Here is a 25,745-nt window from a genome sequence, read left to right on the forward strand (position 1 = left end):
TTCGATATAAACCTGTGGCGAGCGTAGCGAGCCACCGAGCCCGAAGCGTGGCAAGCGTAGCGAGCCCCGTGAGGGGACACAGAATACTTTTTAAGAAATATGCGTCCCCTCGCGGGGCTCGCTTCGCTCGCCGCGCTTCGGGCTCGGTGGCTCGCTGCGCTCGCCACGCTATATAAAATCAACTCTATGCCCACTTGTATAGTGGGGAAATGAACAGGACCTTCTTAACATTGAATCCTATGCAAAATCGCATCGAATCGCATCGCATCGCATCTGATTGTATGCCTTAAGGTAAGGCATACAATCACAAAATCGGCAGCCCAGATACTACATAAGTACCGATATCGCTACATAACATAACCTATTTACCAGCACTGTGTGTTTTCTAAGTGCATTTCCAATCTCCAATTACTTGTGACCGTATTTAGGCAAATACTATACCATTGCACTTAGAATCTGTAGTGAAACCACACTGTTGTAGCATAACTCAGTGTGACGATCTCTAACTGATGATAAGACAGTTGGGCTGACCTGTGGAATACAGGCTACCCAAACTGCCCTTGGTTTATAAGAAGCTACATGTGTAAAAAGAACACCTACACAGAACCATTGACACAGGTCGACACAACACACTTACCATAAATATAAGATATAGAGAATGATACAATTGGTATGACTCATCTGACCTAATAACAGGTCACATTAAGCCTACTATATGTGAGGATATTTCACGCAGTTGATACGCACCCCTATACTGGAAATGTAACCCGACTCGAACACTAATATATAGGATATTAATCCATTTGACGTAGTATAACAGGTGTCGACGGGAATCACCTGTCAACAGTGCATCACAATTTTCATATTGTGCTGAGTGAGTGAGCCGCCGTTTTTAAACACACCATATTCATTTTGTCTTGTCTTGTGTGTTTTTATATTTCGCTAGTTTTACATTATAACAAAAAAAGTTAATTTTTATGTGTGAGGTCATTAAAGGTGCACCACACCGCGACACACTTTTTTCTCTTCTTGTCTTGTGTATATCCCATATTGTGTCCAGTGGTAGCACACCTCTCACAGAGTTCATCTCTAGGAAAATACCTAGCATACAGAAATCTTGGGGGGGTCCACTATTTTCTCCTCAAATATCAATGCGGGTCCTGTGCGATTGACCAACTCTTTTTGTGTCTATTTAAATAACAGTTTTGCTTCAGTTGTGGCCAGATATTAGTCCCTGCTGGAATTCTTCAATCCAATATAAGTCATATGAAATCTGTAGATTAGTGGTTCCCAAAATGTGTGCCGTGATTCGCAATATGATTTACTTAATGGAATATTTTTGGGGCAATTTCTCAATAAGAAACTCACCTAGGGGTGCCATAAAAACAAATTCTGATGCTGTAGGATGCTGCGATTCAAAATACTTGGGAACCATTTATGTAGATATTAGAACTGAATGCATAGACAAACTAATAGACACCCGTCTGCATTATTCAGAAAGAAAAACAAAACTAAATCAATGTCGTGGGAGGAACTGCTTGAGGAACATGATTTGGGCATGGTATACATCCATGAGGGCAGAAGAGTTACTAAAACTTTATGGGCCCCATAACATTTTTAAAGAGTTGTGGCGGCTTCCTAATTCCCTTCACTCCTGGGTACAAGCAGCACTGTGTACCTCTGGCAGTGGCAGGTCTCCCGCTCACTGGCACCAGCCTCCGGTTCACCAGCAGTGGCAGGTCTCATGTGTGGCGAATGGTCTCTTGTTCAGCTGCACCAACAGCAGCTGGTCTCAGGGGCAAACGCAGGATTTTCAGAAGGGGGTTTCCAGAGGGGCGGAGCAAAGCACGGAGATGGACACTTAGGTGACCCAGTATATGCCGGGTCAGTTAAAGTATTATAGATAGACCAAATGTATATTAATATATATATATATACACACACACACACACACACACACACACACACACACACACACACACATATATACATATACATACAGGGACGTCAACAGCAGTGTAGACCCCTGGGCATAGCAATGTATTGGGGCCCCTACCTATCCTCCAGCAGTAGGGGGGGGGGGGGGTGCTATGAGCGGAAGCTTTGATGTCCCGCGGGTGGTAGGGGGTATTATATCAACCACTCAGCATGTCAGGCCTGGATCAGTATTTTCCACTAATTACCCCTTTACTGCACAGATGGTGGGAGAAGGGGGCATTGGGCTGAATGAAGGGGCCCTGATACATAACTTCCAGGGTGGTAGAGGATGTGTAATACGCAGAGGAGGGGTGTATAGTGGAGTGGGCTTATTATTCATAATGTTGTGGTGAGAGGACAGCTTGCTTGACTGCAGATATCTCCAGTTCCCAGAAATAGATTTCTTAGATTTTTAAAATTATTGTACCCATGGAAAGAGGGGACCCTCAGCTTTCAGCCTAGGACCCTTAGACTCCTGGGAGGGGGGGGGGTTCTGGGTACTCAGAAATCCCCCCTGCGTGCGCCACTGGGTCTCTGGTGCACAGGGTCTCCTGTGTGTCCAGTTTGTCATGCATTACTGATCCGAACTGTGTCAAAGGATCATCTCTATAACCAGTGGTCGTCTGTGTGACCCATATTGTTGTGCAAGCCAGTCACTGCAAGAGCTACCAAGAAGCCAATTTGTCCCTCCACCACAATGGCAGTGACCACCACCTCCCCACACTCCAAAGTCTACCACACAACACAACACAATGGGGAAATTTACTAAGAAGAATTCGTAAAAAAATAGGTGTATTCGTATCCAGAAATACACCTACTTTTTACACATTCTTATTATTGGGATTCTACTATCCCGGAAATACGGCAATTCGTATTCATATTGATGGCACATTCGTATTTGTATTTACAAATACAAATGCATACATCATCGATAGAATATGACAGGAATCACCATTCAAAAGAATGGTGATTCCTAATTTTCTAAGCGGCCGTATTGAAAATACGGCCGCTAATTAGTTGTAAAGGCCTGCTAATTGCCGGCCAAAAAGGCCAGAAAAATACACTCAATTTTCCTGACGTATTTGGCTTTAAGCACTCCAAGTCCCAGTATGCTTTCCAGGCTTGCTGGGACTCATAGTTCCACAGCAAAATCCAATGCTTTTTTCAAAATTTTACACTTGAATCAACCCGGTACCCACAGCCCAGGGGTACCGGGGACAGCAACAGGCTTCAGCCAGGGCATGTAAGTTCTGGAGGGGGGGACCCCTTCATGGGGGGGGTCCCCATTCCCCCAGGACCCCTGCCCAGGCTGACTGGTCGGTAGGTATGAATGCTTTGGCTGGGGGGGACTTGTATAAAAAGTCTTCCCCCGGTTGGGGCATTACCCTGCTGGCTGGTTGGGCCTGGGGCTGGTTTTCAAAATACGGGGGACCCCTACTCATTTTGTCCCCCGTATTTTGGGAACCAGGACCGGCCCTTGGGCCTAGTGCTGGTTGTAAATTATCAGTGAAACCCTACGCAAATTGTTTCCTGATTTTTTACAACCAGGAACGGCTCTTTGAGCCTGGTGCTGGTTAAGGCCGTGGGGGGGGGGGCCACGCCGTTATTTTTAATTAATTGATTTATTTTTCTATTTTTTTACACACACTGAAGCCTGCACGTATCTGACTGATCCATACAGGCTGACTATATAAATTTGTATTAGCGGCTGCTTATACGAATGAATACGCCATAGGAAAATACAAAGCAGTTGTATTTGACTGCTTTGTAAATTCCCCTCCAGAATACAAATTTGCATATGGCTATAACAGCCGTATTCATTCGTATTAAGAATACGAAAAGTCGTATTCCTATTCTTAGTAAATTTCCCCCAATGATGTTGCTGAGATCAATTTGCCCGCTCCGTATATAGTTCTCCAAACAGTGCGTCAGCATCCCACGTCCCCACACTGACCTTTTAATAAGGCCCTATATTCATATAGCAGTTTCTTTTACAAGGCAGATGTGGTCCCTCCCACATCAAGACTTTGATATCCTGAATGACACCTCTTTAGTGTGTAAATACTGACCTCTATAATATGCCCTGTTACGCCTATATTTGGAGACATATACGGAGCTGGCAAAGCAAGAAAAACACATTTTGTTTTGGGCTCGTTGTGTTGTGTTGTGTGGTAGACAGCGCTCTTTGTGTCCTCCACTTCTTTTTACAATTGTCTTATTGGGTTTGGTAAACCCAGGAGGAACCCGAATAGCTGCAGTCGAGGAGGCGCATACATATTTCTTAAAAAATCTGTCAATCCTGGGACTGGGAACAGCAGGATCCCGGGATTTGGCTTTAAAAACATTGGGATTTGAATCCCAGGATTGGACCTTCCAATTCCGGGATTCTGGGATTAGCCTGTGCATACGTACATCTAATGCCTGCTCCTGAACTCAGCCGTACAGCTTTGTGGCAGTGCGCAGTGTGACGTGATGTCAAAGGTCACGGTGCACAGCCTGCCTGCTGACCACCACACATCCTCTGCCCACTGCACTGCCCGGCTCCTCTCATCTGCATTGAACCGCCTCCGGTCTGGCTCCTGACATCCGCATGCCTGGATCCTCTGCACTGCACCGGCTCCAGCACGCTGCGTGGCCCAGCTCTTGACAGCCGCACTCCCAGGTCCTGGGATTGAGCATTTTTAAATCCCAAATTCCGGGATTGAGCATTGATCAATCCTGAATTCTGGGATTGAAAAAAATGCCCAGGATTGGCATCCCTACACCAGCCTGATTGTCTGCTGCTGTCCTGCATCCCATGTTGCAGGACCTGGTCGCAGACGCACAGAACAGATACTGAACATCGGTACTTTGCTTGCAGGTCCACATCTGAATCAGACCCAATGATTATTCTTGCTAGCTATGTATCAAATAGCATCTCTGTAGCTCTATAACATTTTTCTAGATGTGTGCTGTTTGCTATGGCAGGTTACATCTACTCTGTGACATAAGAAGTTCCCTTGAGTCCTGTGTAACTATGTGACCTCTATATAAATGGGTTCAATGACAGCTAAGCAACATAATATGTTTCTTTGGAGTATTACTAAAGAAATGGTCAAAGGGAACTCAATAGCATATAATAGATCCTCATATTCCCGATTCAGCCTAGCGTCAAGGTCTGCGTGTCCTTTAGCAAATTGTTTGGCAGATTACCCTTGGGAACATTGAAACGGAAGCTGTGGTTTTTTTGTTGTTTACTTTATCTATAGGCTGCTCAGTGGAACGCGCTTTCCCTGTGTACAGAACAGTCTCATAAAGCAAAGAAAAACTTTGCAAACTACAATGAATGAACAACAAAACACATAACAGCATATATTTATATTGCAGCATAGGAGGTGTGATATGAAGTGTGTGGCTTCCCTAATTATTGTTCCGTGGCATTTTATCCATCCTTACCGGAAGCAGTATTGCCATTTGCCACTATCGCAATCATCTTCAAGATCTTACTGTAAACACTGAAACGTTGATATATATTTGTTGTCATGTGTCTTCTATGCTGAGTGCTGAACTATCTGAAATTTTATTTTATATATATCTATATCTATATAGATATATATCTATATACTGTGTATATATATATATATATATATATATATATATATATATATATATATATATATATATATCATACTTGCCTACTTTTGAAAACTAGTTTCAGGGAGATTATAGTTGGTAATAGAATTTAGCAAAACGCCCCATTGAAGGGGCACGTCATGCTCCTCCCAAAGGGAGTGTCTACTTCCATATATGGAGAGATTGTGAAAAGAGATTGTGAACGTGGCACCTAGAAGCGTGGGTGTGTACTGCTACATCTGAGAGGAATCTTTTAAAATTACTGATATCCAAATGTAGATGAGCCCCAAAGCAGTTAGTAAGAGTTACTATACTTGGTAAAGTTCCGGCAAAATGGTGCAGATGATACAAGGTAACCATTTCTATCTCTTATTCCTTTTTTCCCCAAAATGTAATAGTGTAATGTGGGCTAGGTGAAATGAGGGAGATTGCTAGACTAATGAGGGAGAGAGGGAGATTGCTGCTATTTCAGGGAGTCTCCTGCAGAATGCAGGAGGGTAGGCAGCTATGATATATATACACACACATACACTTTTTTTTTAATATTTAAAGAAAATCACTTCCGGCTAAGGTAAAAGAAAACACGGTACTCTTTACCTAGAAGGGCGCCCATCGCGGGCATCGCATGTACTAAAAAATCACATGCGATGCGACCGACGCGATGACCGCGATTTCCCATAGGGAACAATGTTAAATTTCCCAATTGACCCGATTTTCCTGTTCAATGTCCCAATTGACCCGATTTTCCATAGGAAACCATGTTAAATGGCCCACAGAGGCCAAATAGGCACCCTGAAGTGTGAAATGGCCCCCCCAATTGTTAACGCCACCCCACGATCAACGTAAACCCGAAGCGTGGCGAGCGCAGCGAGCCCGCGAGGGGCGGCGGTACGCGTCCTACGACCTTTTCATACTTCCACTATCCACGTCGGCGTGGAGTTGAGAATAGAAAGTGTGGCGAGCGCAGCGAGCCACCGAGCCCGAAGCGTGGCGAGCGAACGCGTACACCTTCACAGGTATACGCGTCCCCTCGCGGGCTTCACAGCTGTCCGTGTCCCCTCACGGGGCTCGCTGCGCTCGCCACGCTTCGGGCTCGGTGGCTCGCTGCGCTCGCCACACTTTCTATTCTCAACTCCACGCCGACGTGGATAGTGGGGGCATGAAAAGGTCGTAGGACGCGTACCGCCGCCCCTCGCGGGCTCGCTGCGCTCGCCACGCTTCGGGTTGACGTTTATCATGGGGTGGCGTTAACAATTGGGGGGCCCGTTTCACACTTCAGGGTGCCTCTGTGAGCCATTTAACATTGTTTCCTATGGAAAATCGGGTCAATTGGGACATTGAACAGGAAAATCGGGTCAATTGGGACATTTAACATTGTTCCCTATGGGAAATCACGGTCATCGCGTCGGTCGCATCGCATGCGATTTTTTGGGTCGCATGCGATGCGACCGACGCAATTTTTTTTCCTAACGATGCCCACGATCAAAATCGTGGGCGCCCTTCTAGGTAAAGAGTACCGAAAACACTTCCTAATAAGATTACAGTCATACCTGCAGTTATTGTTTGGGGTTTCCCCTGTTGTCCTATTACACCTCGCTTACTGTGGGCAGTGTATTGCTAAACAATGCATTTCATTTTGGCCTGACAGGACAAAGAACACTTCTCACAATGAATGACATACAGTAATATCCATGTGTCATGGAATATTTTTATAAAGAAATGACGAAATGGCCTATTCATACATTGTGGTATACAGTTTACATTACATTATGTTGTCTGTACATGCTAGCTCAAGCCATAAATCTGTATAAATGAATATGCAATATAAAGGTTTATATCCTACATGCCCTGCCCCTGCTTACATCTGTAGGCTTATATGCAGTGCATAGGCAGCCCTAGTTGTTCCACTTGAGAACAAAGCAACCAAATCTTAGTTCCAATTGGACCACCAGCAATAGAATTCCTCAGGGTCTGATACATTGTTGCACACATATTTCCTTTGCGACGGATCTTGCAACTGGAGATAATTGCAATCACATAGAAGTCACTTGACAGGAAGCCAGCATTTAGGGGTGGAAATATGGCGGTTTCTGGGCGTGTGTGAAAAGCGTGCCCAGACTTTTTTAGTGTGGGTCTCTGATGTCATCGATGACTACTTGCAGCCTGGATCTTTAGTAGATTGGTGCAGATGGGAAAAAAACAGTTTGGTTCGGTTTTTGGGAATGGATCTGCGAATGCATTGCTATTTGCGATGAATTCAAAATTTTGCAAGGGGGCGGTTATGCTTTCTGTCTGGGCGGCGACTTTTTGATTGCAGACAACTGCTTTTTTTCTTCCATGCTAAATTACACCCTTATTTCTGAGCATGCAGATGTGGCCTAATTCCGTACGTCTCTGGATCAGCCATTCTGCGTTCAGACCTTTAAGCAGATCCTGCAGTACATATGTAACCAGTTTCCTACCGATTGTGGTCATGGCGGATTTTCAGAGGTTCCCAGTTATATTGGAAAGATCCCTGAATGATCCCAATCTGTTATTGGTTGTGATTTTGCTTTGTTTATGGGCCACAAAAGTCTATCCCAGGGGTGGCCAAACCGGTCCTCGAGATCTACCAACAGTCCACGTTTTCCAGGTTACCTAGCTGGTGCACAGCTGTAGTCACTACTAACTGTCACATGACCCAAATACCCAGCTGGTGCACAGTTGTAGTCATTACTAACTGTCACATGACCCAGATCCCCTAGCTGGTGCACAGCTGTAGTCATTACTAACTGTCACATGACCCAGATCCCCTAGCTGGTGCACAGCTGTAGTCATTACTAACTGTCACATGACCCAAATCCCCTAGCTGGTGCACAGATGTAGTCATTACTAACTGTCACATGACCCAGATCCCCTAGCTGGTGCACAGCTGTAGTCATTACTAACTGTCACATGACCCAAATCCCCTAGCTGGTGCACAGCTGTAGTCATTACTAACTGTCGCATGACCCAAATCACCTAGCTGGTGCACAGCTGTAGTCATTACTAACTTTCACATGACCCAAATCACCTAGCTGGTGCACAGCTAACTGTCACATTTTCAAACATGCTGCATTCATTCCTACTATAGATCCACAGGTTGTCTGGAAAACATGCACCATTGGTAGATCTTGAGGACAGGTTTGGCCACCCCTGGTCTATCCGTTATGTCCCGGCAACTTTATCACTGAATTGAGAATGAACTTAGAAAAGAATAGGTTAAAGTCGCTTAGGGTCAGCTAGCACATAAAAGGGTATATCTGTCAGCACAGAGGTTCTACACAGGTTGACATCATTTGTCCCGTAGACATATCCCGTATCAAACCTAACATTCTATGTCGGCAGCGTTAGACAAATGGAAGGATTCTTCCTACGCTTACAGACACAAACATCTCACATTGTGCAGTTGTGTAGTGTGGGGCGGGTCGCTTTTGTGAAGTTAACTCCGCCGACAAAAGAGTTCTTTTATATGTGATTGTATTTCACCTGAAACATAATTAGATCGGCCTGGCAATGATGTTATACACCTTTGTCCTATTCAATTCCTTCTCTATTATTAGATTCAGCTCTCACTTGGTGTAACAGGAAGATTCCCCTGAATAGGCAGAAAAGCCTGTGTAACTCTAAGCAGTTGCAAATGAAGCAATAAGGAGGAAGTACTTTCTTGTAGAAGAGAAAGACATTATATAGGATGTAGAGAACAGAAGCAAAGAGGAGGTCTGCTAGTAATACATTAACCCAGCGGTGTCCAAACTCATACCTCCCAACTGTGCCAATTTTCACGGGATAGTCATGTGTCGTTGGGACTGTCCCGCCTCCCACATGTGGTCCTCAGTTTTCCGTGGTGGGGGGAATACTGCCCCACTGGCTGGTTGTTTATCGCTCTCCACTACCACTTTTTGAAGCTGGATACATCTGGTCCTTTATGTGTGATAAAGGATTTCATAAATTCCATCCTTGCTTCCGGGTAAATGAGGAACTTCATTAAAGTTTATGGTATGAAAAAAATAGAATCAGCATAATGATAGACTCCCCTAACAATGGGCCTCATTCCGAGGTGGATGCAGCTGCATTTCACTATGGCAACCACTGTTGGTATAGTGGGAGCAATATGCAAATGCTAAAGTTAGCCTTTTTCTTGTCAGTCTTCCCTTTGTGCGATGGATGGTACAAGCATTGAGCAGGGGTTAAAGTGAATGGGAAAAGGGTGGAACTGAGTTCCACCACCTCTAATGGTCAGGTGGAACATTTTAACCTCCACATTGGCCCTGTACAGTGATTTTCACAGAAAAGAATTCTAGATTGCTGGGGGATGACAAAAACCCTACCCCTGACCCTGTCTCTGCCTAATAGGGGGAGGGGAAGGGGGGTAATTAGGTGTTATAGAGAAATGAGTTCCCCCACCTCTGCATGACCATATTTAGCCCTGGCATTGAGGCACCCATTTGTAGTTTTCATGGAAAGTGCAACTGCATCGGTGGTTCTGAAGGATTCGTTATGAAATCCCGACGGTCAAAATCCCAACAGGGTCAAAATCCCGAATGGGTCATAATACCGACAAGGACAAAATCCCGACATTTAAAATCCCGACAAGGACAAAAGTCCGACATTTAAAATCCTGACAGGGTCAAAATACTGACATATAGAATGTACGGGTGAAACAGTCAACATGACTTTCTGTTGACAGGTCGCGAGGTCGACTTGGGTTTTTTCACTGTTTATTGACCCAAATGTCATCAGTCGACATAGACACAGTTGGAGGTGAACCGCAGCCCCTCGCATAGCTCGCTTCGCTCGCAATGCTTCGGGCACGGTGCCTTGCTGTGCTCGGCACACTATTTTATTCCAGTGCTCCAGGAGGATTGGCTGCGACTTCTCCAGGGGGAGTAATCGCATTAGTGTACGGAGGGGCTTAAGTGTTACTCGGCTGCCACAATAATTAAACAATGTTAAAGGCTTGAAGTAAGTCATTTCCAAGAATTTAAACATGTTAGGTTAATAAAAGGGCCGTAGATCAGGGTAGTTCCAAATTTCAATACTTTGCGGTTTCCCTTCTTACCCGGTCCTCATCAGGTTTCGGCACCATTTGTAACTTACTAGCACTGGCTTTTATGGTGTTTAATACATGTGATGATTTTGCTGGCACACTCGTTAAAATGCATCTGTCAAAAATGATTGAAGGATTCTTTCATGACCCCTCCTGATGTGACTGAAACATACTGTGGATATAAATAGTTGCAGTGGGATACAAACATTGGGGGTGCCCAAAAAAAAACTCCCATCACACACAGAGGTGGCTCCTATACTAGAATGTTGATGGAGTATAGAGGTTACTGTAATTTGAGGCAACTAGATTCCAGCTCATTGAAATGATGGTAAAACATACAGTGTGTTAGCATTGATGGCTGTATGTTCCTGAATGGAGCAACACTTGAATTGCCCCTTTTTGTTGTCTAGTGTTCACCGGTGAGCAAAACACTTGAATTTCACCCAAAGAGGCGGGGTAATCTAATACATTTCTGCCTTACCATTAATTACTAATGCCGCTTTCAGACCGCAAATCATGGTCGCATCGGAACTTTAAAACGGTTCAGTTCCGGTGTGACCCTGCATTTTGGTCTGTTCACATCGCCTCAGCGAACCGGCAATATTGGGGTTGAGAGACGGTGCGTCGTTGGGGGCGGGGGAGGAGGCAGCGCTTAGAGCTGGCACTGCTCCAAGCACTGCCTCCTCCATAGTGTGAAGGGAAACGTGTTGCTCAACCCGATTTACCCGTTCACACCGCAAAGCAACACTGCAACAAACCAACTAAGAACCCTTCTTTTTTACCGGTTCATATTGGCGTGTTGCTACTGGTTTGCTGTAACCGGTAAACCCTTTGACATCACACCAATTACCGGGTCGAACCGGCATGACCCTGGTAATCAGGTGCGATGTGAAAGGGGTATCAGTGTACTGTAGAGTAGACTACTTCAAAGACTAGCCAAATCCTACTTTGTTTACTCCCTTGATATGCTGAGGTTTATAACTGCCATCTATTCAGTATTAATCTAATTAAGAGGTATAGAAACATTTCATTTATTTGTATAAAGAAACAATGATTGGAATTGTCTTCTTTTCTATTCATATGGAAATTCAGATCCGGAACCAATCCTTACACAATCCTTTGTATTACAGGTATATTTTCTCAGTTATCATTCAAGAGATGTTATCAAGTCCTTTAAAATACTAGAAAGGTAAGAACGTTTTTAGGTATTTTTTTATTTTCTATTTTTCACTCTTTCATGTCTAGAAGTGGTTATATTTGGGATGTCATTGGTTTGCTTGGAATACCGAGTCTTGATGTACCCACTGCCCAGATAAATGCAACACTCTCAGTCATCAAAGACAAAAATCATTTCTAACATTTTTGATGCTAAACTAGTTATTATTATTTTATGAACGTCAGTCTGGATATAGTAGACAGGCACTTGGTAACCATGCAAATTATTACTCAGTATCATCAATAACACCAGTGGTCTGGGCTGCCTAATTGTCTCTTATCTCTATGATTATGACACCCCATAGGACTCATTAGAATTATACTCCCTATGAGTACAGTAGAGAATTTTTATTTATTTATTTATTTACAGTTTCTTATACAGTGCAGCAGATTCCATTGCGCTTTACAATAGTAGACAGTGATAAAACAAACTGGGTAACAACAGACAGACTTGGAGGTAGGAGAGCCCTGCTGCAAGCTTACAATCTATAGGGATATAGGAGGGAAACACAAGGACAGGCACCAGTAATAGCATAGCAGTCCCACAAAGTTACAAGTCCAGAAGAGAAGCTATATAATCAGGGCCGGCGCCACCACTAGGCAGCCTTAGGCATTTGCCTAGGGCGCCGGCCACTGGAGGGCGGAAGTTGGAGCAGCTGTCCACCCTCCACCCCCTTCGCCGCCGCATCGCCCATCGCACCCCTGTGCAGTGACTCGCCAGGCTGGGTGAGTCCGCAAGCAGAGCATTTCCCCCCCCCTTGTAGCAGCCGCCTGACACCCCCCTCCCCCGGCTACTGTGTAGCACAGTAGCCAGGTCCGACGTACGCCCGGCACCCCCCCTCCACCTCCGTGTAGCAGCCGCCCGAAAGCCTTCCCTCCCCTGGCTACTGTGTAGCACAATAGCCGGCCGCCGGCCACCGCACGCCCGGCACCCCCCCTCCACCTCCGTGTAGCAGCCGCCCGAAACCTTCCCTCCCCTGGCTACTGTGTAGCACAATAGCCGGCCACCGCACGCACGGCACCCCACCCCCCCTTTCTCCGAGGACCGGGTGAGCGCCGGGGCGCCCCCACGCCTGGGGCGCTCCGGTGCCTTGCACCGGCCCTGTATATAATACATAAGTGCCTCAGAATGTTATGCGTGTAGAACTTAAATATGATAGGCTTCCCTGTAGAGCATCACTCCCATTTGTTATATACATCCAAATACAAAATGTTGCGCAATGAAGATTATATTTCCCATATAAGATAAACATTACAGGTCATTATGATGAATAAAAATGTTTGCTCTGAAGTTTTCACACCTATTCTGACAAATTCACGCTTAAAGGGTTAAATACAAATATAACACACGGCATGGCGGCAAATAATTGCCCAGTCTGATTTTATTCTGCATTTCCTGAGATGTTGTAACACTTTACCTTTTGTCCACATTTGTTTTTACAACAATTTATTTCAATTAACGCATAGCTTAAAAATTGAAGGTTTCACGGATGATAGCGGGTTTCGAAATTGTGTTACAAAAGGAACAAGATAATAACTTTTTGTGTTTGTGACCATATAATTGCAGATAATAAAGCACTTATTCTGAAATTGAAGGTTCCTCGAGTGATTGCATATTGTGCAATCTCTGGGTACCTGGAACAAGGAGAATAGGGACAAGGAGGTGACTGAAACACAAAACTTTCACATCACATTATAAAGTGGAGAAGCGGCTATGCAACTGTAACGTGATATAATGCTCTATAGAGAGCGAAATAAAAAACATTTATAGGAAAATAGATGAATACGTAAAGGCACCTGCAATGAAGTCTATTCCATATTATCATGTTCTGCTTTCAATAGCTGGTGCCAGCATTGTAAATGTCACCCACAGTAAGTGAATGGGCTTATTGTCTGCAAAAAATGCACCTAAGGGCAATTGTTTCATTTTCATGGTTGCACCTAATTTAATAATGATCGCGAGGGAACATTGTAACAGTAGTTTTATATAACAGGTGAATCATTTGCGCCCACTCAATGGAGGAACAATTTGATCAATCACTAGGGTTTGCTGCCTAAAATGGAGAGATGATTCCCAGACCTCTCAAAGAAAGTAGAGTACAGGTTGAGTATTCCTTCTCCAAATATCCGTTATCCAAATTATTCTGAAAACCATAGTTTCTACAATGTTTATTTTGCTAAAAGCCCTACTGTGGACATCTGTAAAAGGCACAACTGGGTACATGATATATAACTGGCACTACTGGGAACATCTGTAACTGGCACTACTGGGGACATTATATATAACGGGCACTGCTGGGGACATTTGTAACTGGCACTACTGGGGACATTATATATAACGGGCACTACTGGGGACATTTGTAACTGGCACTACTGAGGACATTATATATAACTGGCACTACTGGGGACATGATATATAACAGACACAACTGGGGACATGATATATAACTGGCACAACTGGGGACATGATATGTAACTGGCACTACTGGGGACATTATATATAACTGGCACTACTGGGGACATGATATATAACAGGCACAACTGGGGACATGATATATAACTGGCACAACTGGGGACATGATATATAACTGGCACTACTGGGGACATGATATATAACTGGCACAACTGGGGACATGATATATAACTGGCACAACTGGGGACATGATATATAACTGGCACTACTGGGGACATCTGTAACTGGCACTACTGGGGACATGATATATAACTGGCACTAGTGGGGACATGATATGTAACAGGCACAACTGGGGACATGATATATAACTGGCACTACTGGGGACATGATATATAACTGGCACAACTGGGGACATGATATATAACTGGCACTACTGGGGACATGATATATAACTGGCACAACTGGGGACATGATATATAACTGGCACTACTGGGGACATGATATATAACTGGCACTACTGGGGACATCTGTAACTGGCACTACTGGGGACATCTGTAACTGGCACTACTGGGGACATGATATATAACTGGCACTACTGGGGACATGATATATAACAGACACAACTGGGGACATGATATGTAACTGGCACTACTGGGGACATTATATATAACTGGCACTACTGGGGACATGATATATAACAGGCACAACTGGGGACATGATACATAACTGGCACAACTGGGGACATGATATATAACTGGCACAACTGGGGACATGATATATAACTGGCACAACTGGGGACATGATATATAACTAGCACTACTGGGGACATGATATATAACTGGCACAACTGGGGACATGATATATAACTGGCACTACTGGGGACATCTGTAACTGGCACTACTGGGGACATGATATATAACTGGCACTAGTGGGGACATGATATGTAACAGGCACAACTGGGGACATGATATATAACTGGCACAACTGGGGACATGATATGTAACAGGCACAACTGGGGACATGATATATAACTGGCACTACTGGGGACATGATATATAACTGGCACAACTGGGGACATGATATATAACTGGCACTACTGGGGACATGATATATAACTGGCACAACTGGGGACATGATATATAACTGGCACTACTGTGGACATATATAACTGGCACTACTTGGGACATCTGTAACTGGCACTACTGGGGACATGATATATAACTGGCACTAGTGGGGACATGATATGTAACAGGCACAACTGGGGACATGATATATAACTGGCACTACTGGGGACATCTGTTAATGGCACTACTGGGGACATGATATACAACTGGCACTACTGGGGACATCTGTAACGCACTACTGGGAACATGATTTATAACTGGCACTACTGGGAACATGATTTATAACTGGCACTACTGGGGACATGATATATAACTGGCACTACTGGGGACATGCAGCGGCGTAACTATAGCACCGCAGCCCCCGCCACCGCGGGGGGGGGGGGCGTGGGGGGGGGGGCGCTGTGCATGTGGGGGCGCTGGGGGCTGCAGTGCTATAGTTGAACCCCCCCCTCAATCCCCCGCAGACTTACCTATCGCGCTGGTCCCGGCGGCTCCGTTCCTCTGCTGAGGACCACCACAAAATGGCCGCCCCCATATAGCACACAGTTCTCTGAAACTGTCTGCTGTATGGGGGCGGCCATTTTCTGATGGTCCTCAGCAGAAGAACGGAGCCGCCGGGACCAGCGTGATAGGTAAGGCTGTGGGGGATTGAGGGGGGGTTTGGATGGGCGGCGGGGGGGCGCCCAAAACGTAGCTATGCCACTGGGGACATGATATGTAACTGGCACTACTGGGGACATCTGTAACTTGCACTACTGGGAACATGATATATAACTGGCACTACTGGGGACATCTGTAACTTGCACTACTGGGAACATGATATATAACTGGCACTACTGGGGACATGATATATAACTGGCACTACTGGGGACATGATATGTAACTGGCATTACTGGGGACATCTGTAACTGGTACTACTGGGGACATTATATATAACTGGCATTACTGGGGACATCTGTAACTGCCACTACTGTGGACACGATATATAATGACACTGCTGGGGACATGATATGTAACTGGCACTACTGGGGACATGATATGTAACTGGCACTAAATACGTGAAAGAAAATGATTGTTTGGCATTTAAATTCAGTGCCTGTGATAGTAACAAACTTTGTTTCCTGTTTTGAAACCTTGTTTCATGCACAAATAAAATATATTTGTGTGTATTTAATTTGTTTGATGTGTTTGTACAACATAAATGCAAGATACCTTAAAATAACTCATTGAAATATAAAAATATTGTGGAAAACAAAATAATCCAAAAGTAGCCCATAACTTAATACATTTACCTTTAACATCTAATAAAAACCTTTAACTAGAAATAATTGAGACGAGACCAAATAACTCACACAGATTCGAAATAACCACACGGACCACTGAAATACGTTTAAAAAGGTCAAAAAGGTTATTTATTGAAATACCTTGTTAAGCTAGCTAATTGAATTTCAATTTGGAATAATTTGGATGTGAAAGTCCCTAACTTATTAAACTAAAGATTGGAGGATGGCAAAAAATAAGTCGCTACCAACACACCTGCCCAGTCAACTTGATAACCGTAAACCATAACTCTAGGAGGGGTTCACCACCGCCTCCTAACGGCACAACCTGCATTGTGAAGGTCTCACCACCCCCTAACCTGACTGAGCCGAAGTGGGCGGTCCCGCAGGGGAACGCCCCCTGTCCAACCGCATGGAGAGGACCACCCGCCATCCTACGAAAAGGGTGGTGCCCCACGATGACCGCTTATGCCCTTTTTGACCGCTGGCTGGTAGCGACTTCCCGCCACAACAAGGTTAGCAGAACCGCAGCCGCCATCCCCAAAGTAAACAAATTAACCAGGCAAAACCAAGAAAAATCGAATCAAGCCCACAAACGTTAAATGTCCTCTAAGAAGATGCAGTTTCCCGCAGGGGAAAGATGCACTCCATCCTCTCTGTAATACCGAACACTGTCTAGTACCAGCATCGGATGCTTCGCCACTAAACCTCCCATGGCTCTCACAAACACCCCCACGGCCGAGTTCACTTTCCTCCGTGCTTTTCGGATTGCTGAGGTTCTTACAGCACCCCGCCAATGGAAACGTGGAATGATCTCAGACCACACAATCCTAACCTCAGGCCAGTGGGCTCTAACAGCGACTAGATTGGACTTAATACTCAGAATCAAGTCGATGCCCTTGACTCTCCCCATGTAATTTCCCCCCAGGTGTATGACCAACCACTTGGGCCGCCCCCAATTCCTTTCTCGACTAAAGAGCTCTTGCAGGAACTCCCCCCATCTCATGCCTCATGCCCCTATCCATCTCACTGTCCTGTTACCTAAGTAATCATGTGACCTCCTCCCCATAGGGTGCCTCCCTGCCCAGTAAATAAAGGAATGGCCAATCAGCCATATTTGTCCCGAAGACTCCATTAAAACTGAAAAAAGAAAAATCCTGAAAGTCAGAATTGGTTCAAAAACACAACGAAACCTTTAAACTTTACGTTCAACCCATGTGAAGGAGAAAACTCAAAAAACCTCCCGTGGACCTTGTTTAGCCAATTGAATTTAGGCCCCCTCAGAGGAAAAAGTAAAAGCAACCTTCACACCCTCGATTCCCGAACGCTGTCGTTCGAAAACCGAGAGTAAACTTCGTTTTAGGGTTGGCGCAACAGGCGCAACTACAACTTATCTAATCTAACATACGTCTTGTACGCATCCGACTTCCACCGACCCAGCGCCCGGATCGCCCCAGGGGACGACCCAGCTGCCGCTGCCTGTGTAGCCGACCCAATCCGAAAGGAATGGGTACCATACTCTTGAGGCTTCAGCCTCAACGCACTCAAACACTGCTTTAAAACAGCTGCAAACTGAAACTTAGACAAAGCACTCATGTCAGCATGCAACAAGAACTGCCCCCCAACGCCAACAGGGCGAATCCCTAAATACGCCTGCGCTAACCCAACTGGGCAAGTTGCCTTGTCTGTACATTACTAAAGAGAAGTCCTGAATCGCTATCTACCTTGTTCTTTGCCACTAACTCGCTAACCCTGAAAGCCCTGAAAAATGCTAATACAAAAGCAGTTCTAAACAGCAAAATTTCAAATTCGGACTGCCCGACCTGTTCCAGAACCCTCACCAAGTCCTTCAACAAGACCAAATCAATTGGACCCGTGAATCTTTGACCGCCGGACTTGCCCTGGCCCAACCCTTCATTGCTTTGGACAAAACAAAAGAACGAGTAGGATCCAACTGTCCCCGCAGACGGGAATGAAAAGCGATGCCCGCAAGGGCAGCAGACATGGCTCCTTTTGCTCTACCTGCCTTATAATGTTCCCAAACAAAAAACCTACAGCCTATCTTCCAACGACTCACCTTCCTGACCATACCTACACAGAAAGGCCTGCCAATCTCTCCAGGCTGCATCATAAGCCTTCAACGTAGAGGGTGCCAGGGCGTTCCTGGCCAATCCAACTATACCCTCTCGATGATCTGCCAGATATAAGATGGGCAGGGTAAACCTACATCCGCAGCCCCGGGCACTAACTCCCTAAACCTATCCCACTGAAAACGTGACAGGGCATCCGCAATACTATTGTCAATACCTGGAACATGGCAGGCCGAGAATGTAACATTAAAACGCAAACATTGCAAAACTAAATGCCTCAATAGCCGCAAAGTCCAAGGGCAAGAAGTCTTTTGGTTGTTAATGGCGTGGACTACACCCATGTTGTCACACCGAAAAACCACCTGCCTATCTGCCAATTCACGGGCCCACAACTCCAGGGCCACCACAATCGGAAATAACTCCAACAACAACAAATTTCTGGTTAAACCTCTGTGCACCCACGAATCAGGCCAAGGACCCGCACACCACTCTAACCCAAAGAAAGCCCCAAAGCCCAAACTGCCTGATGCATCCGTTAAAAGCTGTAAAGCACTATTGTAACAAGGAGGAGCCGGCCACAACACCACCCTGTTAAACGATACCAGGAATGACGACCAAACTTCTAAATCTTCCCTGATTCCCTTTGATAGGTAAACCGAATGATGCTGCCTAACCACCCCAGCTGTTGAACGTCCCAACTTCCTGCAAAATACCCGCCCCCATAGGGATGATTCTGCACGCAAAATTGAAACACCCCAGCAATGACTGAACCTGCTTCAATCGCACTTTCCGCTTGGCCAAACAATCCTCAATAAGACCTAGCCACTTGTGTACCTTGTCAGCCGGTAACCGGCAGCACCCTGCCTCAGTGTCAATTTCTATCCCGAGATAAGAAAGACAGTGAGTGGGGCCCTCCGTTTTTTCCCTCGCTATGGGAACGCCTAGAACCCCGAAAACGTGCTCCGTGACCTCCAGCAACTGCCTGCAAACCTCGCTACCCTCTGGGCCTACCAATAGGAAATCATCCAGATAGTGTGCAATACCCCGATGCCCAGAGACCACCTGAATACTCCAGTGCAAAAAATAACTAAATTTCTCAAAATAAGCACAGGAGACCGAGCATCCCATCGGCAAACACCTGTCCACAAAAAATCCCCCCCCTAATTTAAAACCCCAAAACCGCAGGGAATCTGGGTGAACCGGGAGCAACCTGAAGGCCGATTCTATATCAACTTTACCCATTAAAGCTCTAAGCCCGCAACCCCGAACTAAAACAAGAGCCTCCTCAAACAACTGGTACTTCACTCTGCAAAGCTCCTCAGGTATGGCATCAATAACTAAGCTCCCATGTGGGTGCGAGAGGTGCTGAATCAATCTAAACTTACCAGGGGTGCTCTTGGGCACTATCCCCACCGGAGAAATACATAATCTCTGAATAGGGGGATCCCGGTACGGGCCACACATGCACCCCAGCCTTATCTCTGCATCCACCTTCTGATGCACAATCTGCGGGAAATCCCTAGCGGACTTCAAATTCCTTGAAGCCACCACCTGAACAGACCCATCGATGGGCAACCTAAAACCATCCCTGAAACCCTCATATAAAAAACGTGCAACTGAAACCTCTGGGTAATGCTTGAGCCAGCCTGCAAGCTCTGCAACCACAATCGGCGAATACGCCTTACTTGTGACTTCCGCTGCCCTCGCCGGAATCCCCTGGCCTCCCGGAAGGAGCCGCGGTGCAATCTTTTGCCGCGTGCCCGGCCCCGCAAACTCTGCAGGAGAGTCGAAAACGACAGTTTGCCCCCCTATTACATTTGCCGTCATTGAAGGCAAAACATTTGCCCTTACCTCCCACCTTGGGAACTTGAGAAGGGGCCCCCGTGGACTTCTTACCCGAGCCCTCCCCTGGGGGCTTGGTCTGCTGTGTCACCTCCAACCACACTTCCACATCCTTAAAACCCATGGGAAAAATGCTATTACCATCTTGTTTCTTACGAAATTTCTCATCGTAGTCCCTCCAAGAATACCCCTTAGTCTTAAGGTACATCTCGTGTACCAGAAACAAGTATTTAACCACATTAGGATACTCCGCAGGCCGGGTTTCCGCGTAACAAGCAGCAAATACTAAAAATCCTCTTAACCACTGATGGAAATTTCTAAAGGCATTCTCCCCAATCCCATCAGCCTTCTTCGCTTTCTCTAACGCTTGTCTCATGTCATCCGTAAGGGTGAACATGTCAACATATTTACCTCTCTTGATCTTCTCCCTCATCCTCTTCCTGAGCCCCCTAGTAACCGCTGTGTTTGCACAGTGCACCATCTCAGTAAACAAAGGGGGTTCAGGAGGAGGAGGAGGAGCCACCCCTGCAGCCTTATCCTTATTCGTTGGGGGGCGGTGGTTGTGACACAGTAGCACTAGGCGGGGGGCCCCTAGGCAAAGGCGGACCCCCCAAAGGGCCAAAAAACCCTGCGGCCCCAAGGTGCTGCCCCCCGAGGAGGGCAATGACACACCGGAACCTCTGCAAAGCTGCCAAGGGTTAGCCTGGCCCCAACCTTGCTCCCACCCATAACCTCCAGGACTAAAGGGACCTGCACCCTGAGCCCCCGTGGACCATAAAAGGGGCTGACTGGTAGGGATACCTGCTGCATAGCGCTGTGAGACGTTGGGGAAAGCCTGCTGCCTTCAAGTCGCCCCTAGTGGCCACGCATTAAAACTGCCACTTGACGGAGAATGAAAATATGGCCCACCCGGGGGGGCCCACTGGCCTGGGAAGCCTGACATGGGGGAGCCCTGTGACACAGCAAATGATTGCGCCCCCTGCCAAGAGGGAGTGGACATACCCCCTCCCCCCCAAGATACAGTGGGGTAAGCCCCTGGAGCAGCACCCTGCAAATGCACTGACGTGGCCAGTGTGCTTCTGGAATACACCATTTGGCCTAAACCTGCAGAGCCTGCGGGAGAAGCAACTGGGAAACCCGCAGCGCCCCAACCTGACATAGCCCCTGGCCCAATGCCACTACCCCCCAGGTGCCCCCCTTGACTATGCACCGGAATAACACTTGCACTTGTTGGCACCCTATTCAAACCCCCTACAGCCTCCTGAGGTCCGGCCACAGGGTTCCCAATACCAGTAGGAGCCAACACTGCGGCTCCCACTGGCAGGGGGGAGGGGCTGAGCGTCTGGGACGTGGCATATTAACAAATCACCTCACAATTTACCTCACAAAAGCAAGAAACAGCAAAAAAGCACTTACCAGGTCTGCGCAGGAGCACCAGCACTTCGAGATGGTAAGAACAGAAGGAAGAGGTCACATGATCCCTGAACCTTTATACCCTAGCTCTGGCTACTCCCCTTAACCCTCTGATAGGCTCCCAGCCTGCTCACCAGGTGTTACCAGGCAGAGAAACAACACAGCAAGTTTTTTCTTAACCTGACCTTTCTGTGAACCTAAGCTAGGGCTCTTATATGACCTTGGGCTTATGCAGCCCTCAGTCACATTTATCCAAAATGCTTCTGGTCCTGGGCAGAAGTGGTGATGTTGCCCATGGCAACCAATCAGATTCTGTCTGTCATTTTCTAGGATGCAATAGAGAATTGGACAGAATCAGATTGGTTGCTGTGGGCAACATCACCTATTTTCATTTTTAGAAGCTCGAGAAAATATACCCTATAGAGTGTGTCAATATTTAAGGCGTCAATATCCACTCTCTGCACTGTTTAATATAGAGGGAAAACAGATACATTAGGGCTGGTCAAACATGTCCTCAAGATCTTCCAACAGTTCATGTATATCAGGCAACCTGTGGATCCAGAGGCGGATTAAGCACGGGACGACAGGGGCGGTTGCCCCAGGGCCCCCACACAAATGGCTGCCCCTTCTCCCCTAACCCTCTCCTCTTGTCAGCTGCACCCCAAAGTATGGATTCAGTAGCAATCAACCCCTCCCCAAATAGCCCTCATTACCTTTCTACTACCACTGGTTGCTGAGCAGTGGCACTCTCCTCTCCTGCCAGCTATAATATACTGCAGCCAGCCATAGTGGACAGATAGGATACACTGGCAATGTGTCGTAAATAAGAGCTTGTTGACCTGCATGCACTCCTGAGGTCAACAATTTTCAGTAACTATGGAAATTGAAACAAAAATACTCAGGAATGAATCAACAAGATGTTTTGGTTTTAATATATGATTCAGCAAAAACATAATAAAACTCTCAACAGCTCCACTTTTTCATTAACATGTCTTATGAATGTCAGATGGCTTGGGTGTAAAATGTCTGAGGTTGAATCATCTATCAGTATATTTATTAGCTTCTTTATTTTTTTATTAAGAATGGCTTCTGTATCAGATAAAAGGAAGAGAGAGGTGAAGAGCCAGTCCTAGTTAATTTTATGCCCTAGGCAAGATTTTGGTTGGTGCTCCCTAGCACTGTGGCTAGATACACCCCTGACCCATTGTTCTTAATTCACATTACACAACATCATTTTGCTCCTTATTCACATTAAACCACACCACACTGTATTGCTCTTTATACCGGTTACACCACACAGTAGGTACAACCCTTATGCAAATAATGCCAAACAGTAGCTCCCCTTAAACATTTGCCGCACATTAGTAATGTCCTAATATAATGCCACAGGGTAAGCTAATGTGGCTTACACATATGCCACACATGATTACAACCAAATTGCACACCTTGCACAGAACTCATCCAGCTTGGACTCTGCAGATATTGAAGCTTGGGAGAGCTGCAGGAAGTCACTCAGTGCAAGCACATTCTGCTGGACTCCGCAAAAGCCCATGGGATAAGGAGCTGCTGCGGCAGGGCCTGCATAGCAGCCCACCTCCAGGGCAGGTGGCCTTTTTGTTTGTTGACTCCACTATCTGTGCACCCTGCGCTGGCAGTCCTGTTGCTGCTGGCTCCACTTTATGAGCTGCAAGCCCCTAGGTATTCTAAATGCCTTAGGCATTTGCCTAGTTTGCCTTTGCCTAGGGCCGGCTCTGGAGAAGTGAAATTTGGCCTGATCCAGGGTTTGTATAACATTTCATATGTTATGCTAAAAAGAGAATACAATTATTAGAGTGATTCAATAAGAAACTGTATAAACAAGGGTTGTTTAAAAGAGAAGAGGGCACAAATGCAGGGTCTCAGTGGGTCCCACTCTGCGGGGCAATTGAGAGTAGACTCCAGCAGAATCTACTGCCTATGCTCAGTCTCTGGGAACATTGCTACTGTATAGTTGGAAACAGTGGTGATAACTCTAATACTGTAATACCTCCTGCTGCATTACTGATCCGAGCTGTGTTCTAGGACACAGCTCGGATCAGTTGTGAGTATAGGTGCGCAATAATGGGGGGTGTTGTGTGAAATAGAGTAGCCCTAAAGGAGGCACCTATATACACACTACCTGGCGCTCGGCAATTACAATAAGTATTAGTCCAGATAGATCAAAGGAGGGTTTGCATATAGAAATCCTTCAGCTGCAGCATACACTCCCGTGAGCCCGTCAGGCACACAGAGAAAGAAGAAATGGATGGGGGGGGTAGGAGTGAATTGCGCTGCTGTATATAGATAATTGTACACTAGGTGACCGTATAAATATGAATGCAGGACACACTGTAGCTTTTTTATATAAATTTTATATCTAGAAAAAACACATAAATTTACAACAAACAAATACAATAATAAAATATAGCATATAAATGTAATAAAAATTGGGATCCCAAAACAGCTATTTTAGTTTGGATAACTTCACAGCAGGATATAATTATGAGCTCAGTGAGTGAAAAATGACTTGAAGCTGGCGGTATTCTGCAGGTACTTGTTGCAGCAACAGAATATATATATAAGAGAAATCTTATATGTAGGTCCGGATTATTCAGGACTGGCCAGTCAGGTATATATAAGATTTTTATGCAGTTGTTAGGCAGTCACATATATTTTATGCTCACCAAATTAGTAGTAGGTAGGTGCTTAATGCTGGCGGTCCCGATTGATGGGGATGGAAATGACTTCTCTCCTCGGCAGCACGCCGGTAAGGTGACCCCGCAGTCTGGGGTGCAAAACACCGTTCAATCTGAGGTGGCACGAAGTAGTATGGAGGGTGATGCGCCGTCCTGCCGTCAACCCTGGTAGCTTCTGTGCAGTATAGTTGGACTGTACACGGCTGATGGCCGGCGGCTCAGGATAGAGGTGAGCCGCACTTCAGCTGGGAAGGCACAGTCGGCGGTAAGCCCAGGGGAGGAAGGTGGCGGGATGCACGCTCACAGTGAAACCGGAGATACGGAGCTTGAATCAGCTTGGGGCGGCTAAGTGCCGTTGATGAATGCACAGGATTTGTGCTGCTGGCTGGGGAGCACGCGAGGCGGCTAATTGCCGGTGATGTTGTGCGGCTAGCGCTGCCTCCGTGAAGTTCTGCTGTGAAATGGCTGTTTGGATCACCTTCACAGGTACAGGATAGTAGCTTGTCAACGCGTTTCGTCCCCTGTTGTATGCTGGGAACTTTTTCAAGACGAATAGCTGTGTTCTGAAGGTGTACTACCTTTATAGGTGGGTGATTACTTCAGGCGTTTAATTAATCAATTAGTCACTTTATTCAGTTTACATACAATTGCTCTATAGTACTGAGGCGTACAGACTAGTATTTAAAATGCATACAGTGTGTCCAACATAATTATATAAACGCACATAGAGTATAAAAAGACATGTAAGTATAGAAAAAGAGGGAATGATTTTACATATTAGTAAATGAGAAGAAAAAAAAAAGGAATCTCTCTTATAGAGACAGACTTGAATAGATCGATTAGTTGTTCACAATTTATTTGCTAGAGAGCTGATAACAATTAATGTTATCGCGTCAATTTAAACTTATGTCTGAAAGCATTGTCGTGCAATAGTATGTTATATTTTCATTTTTACTTTTTAACTAGTTGTTGCATAAAAAACAAATATTGAGAATCA

The 25,745-nt window shown here is 45.8% G+C and overlaps 1 protein-coding gene across 1 annotated transcript in view; it reads left to right on the forward strand.

Annotated features, from left to right (window-relative positions):
• The window catches only part of LOC146025918 (proton channel OTOP1-like), a 70,185-nt gene that overhangs the window by 15,356 nt on the left and 29,084 nt on the right, over positions 1–25,745 (forward strand). Inside the window, exon 3 of the mRNA XM_083156119.1 lies at positions 11,788–11,846. Within this exon, the coding sequence (XP_083012245.1) occupies positions 11,788–11,846 (59 nt within the window). The remainder of the gene's footprint in view (positions 1–11,787; positions 11,847–25,745) is intronic.

Source organism: Crinia signifera, chromosome 1, assembly GCF_055691185.1.
Source record: "Crinia signifera chromosome 1, ASM5569118v1, whole genome shotgun sequence".
Taxonomy (NCBI): domain Eukaryota; kingdom Metazoa; phylum Chordata; class Amphibia; order Anura; family Myobatrachidae; genus Crinia; species Crinia signifera.